The following is an 8,414-nucleotide window of genomic DNA, read 5'->3' as shown; positions in this document are numbered from 1 at the left end:
TTTCCAGTCCACCGAGCTCAGTGATGAGAACCAACGGCCTCCAGTGGCTAATATAGGTACTGTGCTAGCGTTTTGTGTACAGTTATGTTAGGTGTTATCAGTGTAACTTGATTTTTTTTCCTTTTTTTTTGTATGGTTCCACGTGCTTTTAGCAGGTTAAAGCTATTTTTCTATTTTTTTTTTAATTCAAACGTACACTTAAAGAATGATTTCCCCCAAGTGAGTGATAGATAGATAGATAGATAGATAGATAGATAGATAGATAGATAGTCCTGCCATTTATATTTTGCTTTTATAAATATACAGTATTAGCACTATAAAAGTATTGAAGAGAAGGAATACTGAGCATGTGTGTGTTGCTTTAATGGCCACAGGAGGGCGCTACAGCTTTCCCCTTGAAATTGTTCATTTGACAGACTTCAAGCTAAATCAACCTCATCAATGTAGAGAATTAGTTTAGTTTCATGCTATCAAACAAAAAAATGTATTAGAAATTTGTTTGCAAATAATGTGATTTCAATTTTTTTTTTGTTTGATTGCATAAAAAGGAATTATGTCAGCATTCCGAGATGTGCGTTTATGAAAAAAAATGAAAGCCATCACAGCACAAGTTGATTTATTATTTTACTACACAAAACCTTGCATTCTAGTACATACTGTACTGTATTGGGAATACAACTACAAACAACAGACACAGTCAGTGCAAATGCACACACACTCCCCAAAACAATAACAATATTAATGTATGTTGATAAACCCTATTTCAAACGACTGTAAAATACCATATTTCGTTGAATGCCATGGCTCTAATAGTCACTGAAACAATTTTAACTGCTACTAGCCAAAACGATAGCACCTAGCGAATCATGTAAGCGAACAGTCTCACAGAAGAATTAACAGTGTGCTACAGGAGATGTCTTTTGAGAAAATTAAGTGCTCCAGATATATGGTCACAAAAGTTGGGGCTCAATCAAATATGATCTAAACTTGTGAACAAATAAAGTCTCACCCCAGCATGACGCTTTCCTCCGTCGAGTAAATAAACAAGGATTAATGTTTCAAATTTGGGTTTCAAACAAGAGTTAGCATTCCAAACAAGCATTAAGGCTTGAATAGGGGTTAGGGTTGCAAACCTGAATTATGGTTTTAGGGTTAGCGCTTCAAATTAGCATTTGAAGCCAAGGTAAGGCTTTCAATTTAGGTTTTAAACAAGGCATAGGGTTTTAAATTATGGTTTTAAAAATGGGGTTGGCTTTAGTTTAATACCTTTTGAAGCTAAGGTCAAGAACGTTTTGCATTTAACAGTGGTGTTCCTCAAGACTCACTACTAGGCTCATCGCTATTTTCTATACATTTATTATTTGCGGAAACACGTTAAGTCAGTATAGCCAAAAGTTGCAAACAATCAAGATCAAATGGTAATGTGACAAGAAAATGGAGGCATTGTTTCTAGCTGGTCAGTAACAAATCTGAAAGTACTGGCTTGGGGACTTGATGTTAGCATCCTGCTGACCGCTGACTTTGTTGGTGGTCTTCTGGAGGTTCAACATGAAGGACGGGCTCTTCCTCCTTGCATCGGATTTGGCCGTGCCCCTCGCCTGCGGGGTGCCCCCCGGCCCACCGCTGCCCCCTGCTGCAGGCACCGTGGGGGCGGATGTCGCAATGGTCTCAGAGGACCCAGTCTTTCTTGTGAGGGGGCTCAGATAGATCTGCATAGTCACTAAGTGAAGCGTTGAGATGGGGAGGAGGTAGGATGGTGGTGAATGTGAAGCGGGGGCAGTAAGTAAGGGACAAGGGAAAGAAGTCATGGTGAGATGTGGAAATGAAGGGTAGACAGAAACACTACTCAAATACTGAAATAATTGAATACTAGATAGTGTAGTATTATCGTCATGGGTGAATCCTACCTTTGCTGTGTGTCACTCGCCTCATGCCTGCATAGTAACAACACACTTTGTGTCAGTTTTTTGAAAAGACTTGCAAAAGTTAATACTGAACCTCAAATCCTTTACCTGTACTTCCAGGTCCTTCCTTGGTTCTGCTGCTCCTATTGGAAAAGAGGAGAAAATATTATTGTAAAAATGTATGTTACCAAAACATTACAGTCAATTCATTGACCATGAAGCAAATGCTGAAAGATATTACACAAACTACATTAGGGCTTTCAGACAGCGTAAATTGTCAGGGGTCAAAGGAGGTTTACGGTTTCAAATAAAGGTTTGAAGCCTGAGTTTTTGTTTCAAACAAAAGTTAGCGCTTCAAACTAGCGTCTGAAACCAAGTTTCAGGTTTCAAAAAGAGTCAGGGTTTATAGTTCAGGTTTTAAACAACTTGAGTTTTGAAATTAATTCTGCATTTAACATAGGTGTCCCTCAAGGATCATTACTAGAACCATTGCTGTTTTCTTCTTTACTCCTCATTTCTCTGCTCTGCATTAGTTGTAATCTCTTGCGTTTGTCAATATGGAGTATATGGAGTAAACATTATCACCCTTCTTGTGTGCTTGTACAGGACGAGGCAGAAGAGGACGGACGCACTTTGGGGGTCTTAAATGGACTGTCTTTCAGACTTCCTGCCGGGCTTCTAACACCACTGCACAGAAGACACACAACAAGTAAGGACATATTTGTTCGCAGGCCCAGCTGAAGTTATTTTTTTCCCCAGTAAGCGGCTCCCACCAGCGAGGTGGTGTCGGGCTGTAGTTCCTGCAGGTTCCTCCAGATGGTAGCGTGGAGCTCTTCCTCAGGCTAGCAACTCCCGAGGACCCCATGGGTGCTCTTGGGGGAAGACCCAAGGAGACAGGCCTCCCTGTGGGGGGCCACCAATGTACATTTAAAAAAAAATAGATGGCATTATTTTATTATAATAATTGCAATATTCAACTTTTTAGTTGCTATTTATGATAAATTTTACACCTCGCTTAGAGGCATTGGATTGGATCAATTCACAATTTCAATTAGCCAATCAACAGTGAGCACCAATTCTTTGCCAACCTTTAGCGCCCGTGGTCCTCCTGCCCGACGCGGTGGCCTGGTGCTCCTCGGAGATGTTGAGCCTCTTGAGGACGTCGGCCAGGGTCATCTTCAGTAGCTGGATCTCGTCCTCCTGCATCTGCATCCTCTGCTCCAGGTAGGTGAGCCGGTCGGCCACGTCCAAGTTGCTGGCCGCCGAGCTGCGACCATCTGGGTGGGGAGGGGCGTGCGCACAAACGGATGACGCTTTGTCAGCGTTCATTATGTAACACATCTCACCAATGCTTACATGAAATCCCCAGCTTGTTTATATCAGGTCTCGTGATTAAGGTTGCGGATTTGTCAAATGGATCGACAGATGGGTTCGTCTCCTATAGCAACAAATTGTAGTGCTATTGTTAAACTGCATAATGTTACAGTTGCTTACACAATCATTTTATATATAGTTCGTGATATTTAAAATAAAAGAAACATTGTCACATGATTCCTAATATACATAAAAACAATAAAAATATTTTAAACAATTAATACATATTAAATGTATAATAATTTAATAAATCACTTTTTTAAACTTCGTATTACAATATTTTCTGTTACTTCTTTATATGTTAAATAAACAAAATTATTATTACAATTATTCTATGTTCCTTAATATTTATGAAAAATTGATATTAATAGAAACATTAAATGTATTATAAATAAAAGTGAATTTTAATCATTCAAAATAAATCTTTTTTTACTTCCTATCACAATCTTTTCTGTTACTTGTTTATATGTTCAATAAACAAACAATTTTAAAATATGCAAGATTATTATTCTGATATGTTCCTTTATATTTATGAAAAATTGATATTATTATTAAATGTATAATACATGAAAGTTAATTTTAATCATTCAAAATAAATATTTTTTTAACTTCATATTACAATATTTTCTGTTGTTTGTTTATATATTCAATAAAAAATTTAAAATATGGAAAATTATTCTGATATGTTTCTTAATATTTATGAAAACTTGATATTAATAGAAACATATTCACTCATTCATGCTCGCATATAGACAACTTAGAATCCTTACTGAACCTCAAAAATAAGGCCAAACAATCAAATGTAAATAAAATCCATATTTTTCCATTCATCAGCATTAAGACTAAGCTTTCCGACCCCGTTCCCGTCTCACACACGACAGTCAGACTAAAGCAAACGAGGTCAAAGCACAGCTGTACACACGGGACGGTAAACAAAATTCCCGGTGATACCGCAACAAAAGTGGCGGTCTACCATGTGAGCCGCTTGACGCCGACGACGAATAATCACGATGGGACCTCTGCGGGCCCGCCGAGCCTTCCGCCGCCACCTTGGTCGTCTTCCTCCTCTTCCTTTCCTCACGAGAGCAAACTCTCTCTGTCCTCCTCACCCCTCCTGTGGATCCACTCACATGGGACGACTTTCCGTCCATCCTCTGAAGGCGCAATTCTTGGACCCACCTCGCGGCATCCAGGCCTCCTGATGATGAGCCTGCTCTGGTTTCCACGGCGACTGGCAGCATGAGCGGGATGCTCTGATGCTTAAAGCCCTTCGCTCTTGGCTTAAAATCTCAACCGTGGTTCAAATCAGCCTAAATTGGTGTGTGTGTGCGATGGGGTACAATGATAATCCCACAGACTGAGCCTCTTTGACCCCGCCCCACTGGCCTCACACATAAGCCTCATGTCACTAACAGGAAAGGAGGCAGAATGGGGGTAAATGTGGCTTCTTCCTTTTCTTCTTCTTCTTTTGGAAAGTCGGGCCAATCTGGAGCCAACTGATGCTTAAATAAGATGTATCACATAACTTTGCTTTAAAGTCCGTTAGCTTATTGCTAACACATGATGGGAAACGGCATAGACAGGCTAATGAATAGCATCTATGTGGCGGTGTTATGATGCATTAGAAAGTGCATATTTTCTCAACTCATCTGAACCTTGTTTAAAGAGCACTTTAAAAACAACAATCTCTGACAGTTAAAATAATATATATATTTTTTAAACGCAAATATCAGTCACAATAGTTGAGTAAAACCCATTTGTCTGTGTGACTGTATTATACTGCTGCTCTTGTGGCAAAGTCGAGCACAACAGAGGGAGCAGCAATGGATTATGCTGCACAAACGGCACCCTCGACTTTCACACACAGACTAACCGGCAAACCTGAATCCAGCACCTTACGCCATTCAATTAGGCCACGCCTCTTAAAGGCACACATCCAACACACGAATATGACAGTAAATTACTGAGACCAGTTTATTTTATTTCATAATACAGTGCTATTTTTTTCCTTTATCATATTTAGGACGGGTGGCATGGTGAATGACTGGTTAGCATATCTGCTTCCCAGTTCTGAGGACTCCGGTTCGAGTCCAGGCTCCGGTCTTCCCGGGTGGAGTTTGCATGTTCTCCTCGTGCCTGTGTGGGTCTTCTCCGGGTACTCCGGTCTCCTTCCACATTCCAAAGACATGCATGGCAGGTTAATTGGGCTCTCCGAATTATCCCTAGGTGTACTTGTATGTGTGGATGGTTGTTCGTCTCTGTGTGCCCTGCGATTGGCTGGCAACTAGTCCAGGGTGTACCCCGCCTACTGCCCAAAAGCCATCTTAGATAGGCTCCAGCAACCCCCGTGACTCTTGTGAGGAATAAGTGGTCAAGAAAATGGATGGATGGATATATTTAGGACATGATTGTGTTATTTGGGGGGCTGGAACGGATTAATAGCATTTCAATTCATTTCAATTGGAAAAATAAATGTATTGTACAAGTAAACTGAGTTGCGATCATGGAACATATTTGACTCGGAAATCAAAGTACCACTGTAATCAATAAAGCGTGCCATAACCCACTTCTGATTTCCTGTTTGTCTCGAACCAGCCGTGACATCATCCGCGCACACACACACACTCCCCATATGGGGATTGGGATTAGAATAGCACATAATCCCACTCCTGTAAAAGGGAATTAGCAGGCCGAAGCTCCATCTCAGACGTGCAAAGGCCGCGCTCTCCCTGCACGCCTTTCATCCAAATACATATCAAAAGACATGTAAATAGTTACGCACATTTCAAAATATGCACAAATCCAGAAGAGCTTTGGAAAAGTTCATACGAAACTCTTAGTTTAGGCCTCTTTGGCGCATGTTGTAATTTTATAGGTGACCTGAGCTAGGCCTTTGTGACCTTCTTTCTTGCTGTGGCCTTCCCTATCTATGGCACTCTTTTGGCACACTTACTAGTTGAATCCAATTAAGTCATACATTTTTACATGGGCTCGCAAATTCGCTCCCCTGTGTGATCGTGGCTAAAATAGTATAAGAACAAGAATCATTTTGCACAGGGCAGACCGTATTCCGCATCCCATCTTCTTAAATAGCATAAATTGAAGTCTTCTTGTAGTTAATGTTAGCATAGCGAACAGACCTTTTCAAAACTTTCTGTGATGTTTTAGTCCAAATAATTGTGTTCAAAGAATACTGGAATATTTTTAATCTCTGGTAGCAAATAGTTTTCTGTCCTTCACATATGAGATGTTCTTAATATGGCGTCTGTTTTCCCTTGAATGAGTATTAGCAGCTGCCTAAACCTTCATTTGCCGGCTTCAAGACACACAATTGTGTCCTTCAGTGCTGTTAGTTTTCATGTTGTTAACAGCCACAACAGCAGCAAGGAATAAGAAAGTGTAGTCACTTGAGAGCTTACAGGACTGTCTCAGAAAATTAGAATATTGTGATAAAGTCCTTTATTTTCTGTAATGCAATTAAATAAGAAAAATGTCATACATTCTGGATTCATTACAAATCAACTGAAATATTGCTAGGCCTTTTATTGTTTTAATATTGCTGATTATGGGATTTTTTTTTTACTTGGTCTGAGGAAATATTCTAATATTTTGAGATAGGATACTTTAGTTTTCTTAAGTTGTAAGCCATAATCAGCAATATTAAAATAATAAAAGGCTTGCAATATTTCAGTTGATTTGTAATGAATCCAGAATGTATGACATTTTTGTTTTTTTTAATTACATTACAGAAAATAAAGAACTTTATCACAATATTCTAATTTTCTGAGACAGTCCTATACATTCAGCACAATAGAACTTTCTTTTTTTAAAATCTGAAATATTAATTAAAAATATATACATATGTAACCATAAATTTTTGTCTTGATTTTTTTAAATCACATTTGGACAAATATATATAACTGTATTTAGGCAACATAATAAAATAAATGTAATGAATGTATTTAAAAAATTACATTTAAATTACTCATTTAAACAAAAAATAAAATCCTATCCTTTTCAGCTGTTTACTAATACAGAATGGCGGCACTGTGTTTTGTTTTTGTTTTTTTAAACATTGGAACTGTTTTTCTGTACAAAAAGTCAGTTGGAAATACTCCCTCTGTGCTTGTTTAATTTGTTATATTTGTTAGGAATGCAGTTCTTATCCATGAAGGAAATGCATATCCACACCCCGTGACCAAGGAATGTGACAAGTAGCAAGTAGAACAGGACAGAACAGAATAGGACAGTGCTGGCAGTATTAGCGGCGTGTCCATGATGATAACATAATCATTAAAGCTCAGGCTCGCACCAAAAATCTGGTTTTGATATCTGTTTACTGTTTAACCAAAGTCCTGGATCAACTTGAAATTGTTACTAATTGTACTTTTCCCGGATTATAGTTACAAAAACAACAAAAACAAACATTTAACGACAAAAGCTGCATCAACCTGTCATGGAGTCAGTGTCAGGCGCCAGTAGGGAGTCGCTGTGGCAGCTCTCCTTCAGCGAGCCCCTCTTGAGGAGGGCTCCGGGGTCCTCTTCCATGCCCAAACCGGGGTTCACCAGCTCCTCCAAATCCCCCTCGGCCGTGCCCTCAGCCATGATATGGGTCACCTTCCCTTAACAGCCGGTCGCGCCCCCGATTTCCCCCTCGCCCGCCACCCACCTGCAACTTCACAGGCGAGTGCACAGAGAGGCTGATGTCACTCAGAGGACAGATTAAGAGCCTGCTAAACCATCTCCACACATAATCCAGTGGGGGTAGAATTTGTGTGTGCGTGTGTGTATATAGTACACTTTCACATTTAAGGCCTACACAAAAAAATGACTTCCTGCAAAATACATAAAAAAAATAAATAAAAAAAAGTAGCTAGTAAACATATTAAAAGGTACAGTTTGTCAGCCTCGCTAGCATAGACAAGTTTATTTTTGTAAACTGTTTGACTCCCGATAGCAGATGTATATAAATTGTAAATAAATAACAATTGAGCTCATGTCTGAAAAAAAAACTTCAACCGTTTCCACTTCCTGGGGAAATATTAAAGAGATACTTTACTTATTTAGCCATTTTTGGCATCAAACATTAATATTTTGCCTATAATTGATATTTTCATTATTCTTCACGTATAATTA

The 8,414-nt window shown here is 39.2% G+C and overlaps 1 protein-coding gene across 3 annotated transcripts; it reads right to left on the bottom strand.

Moving 5' to 3' along the window:
• Positions 1–599: 599 nt before the first annotated feature.
• Positions 600–7,976, bottom strand: LOC144010725 (uncharacterized). Of its 3 annotated transcripts, none has more exons than XM_077511168.1 (7): positions 7,730–7,976; positions 2,993–3,181; positions 2,678–2,807; positions 2,490–2,591; positions 2,013–2,047; positions 1,908–1,934; positions 600–1,720 (listed from the first exon to the last, which is right to left on the bottom strand). In XM_077511168.1, exons 1-7 carry the CDS (start codon positions 7,881–7,883, stop codon positions 1,458–1,460), a joined length of 900 nt encoding a protein of 299 aa, XP_077367294.1. In that variant the 5' UTR covers positions 7,884–7,976; the 3' UTR covers positions 600–1,457. The 3 variants fall into 3 exon arrangements, with proteins under 3 accessions (XP_077367294.1, XP_077367293.1, XP_077367295.1); XM_077511167.1 differs by lacking the exon at positions 7,730–7,976 and adding an exon at positions 4,252–5,487; XM_077511169.1 differs by lacking the exon at positions 7,730–7,976 and adding an exon at positions 4,252–6,740 and having other exon boundaries at positions 1,513–1,709.
• Between the last annotated feature and the right edge of the window lie 438 nt (positions 7,977–8,414).

Source organism: Festucalex cinctus, chromosome 21 (assembly GCF_051991245.1).
Source record: "Festucalex cinctus isolate MCC-2025b chromosome 21, RoL_Fcin_1.0, whole genome shotgun sequence".
Lineage (NCBI taxonomy): Eukaryota > Metazoa > Chordata > Actinopteri > Syngnathiformes > Syngnathidae > Festucalex > Festucalex cinctus.
The sequence above is the reverse complement of the archived record's forward strand: the minus strand, read 5'-3'. Positions and strand labels throughout refer to the sequence as shown.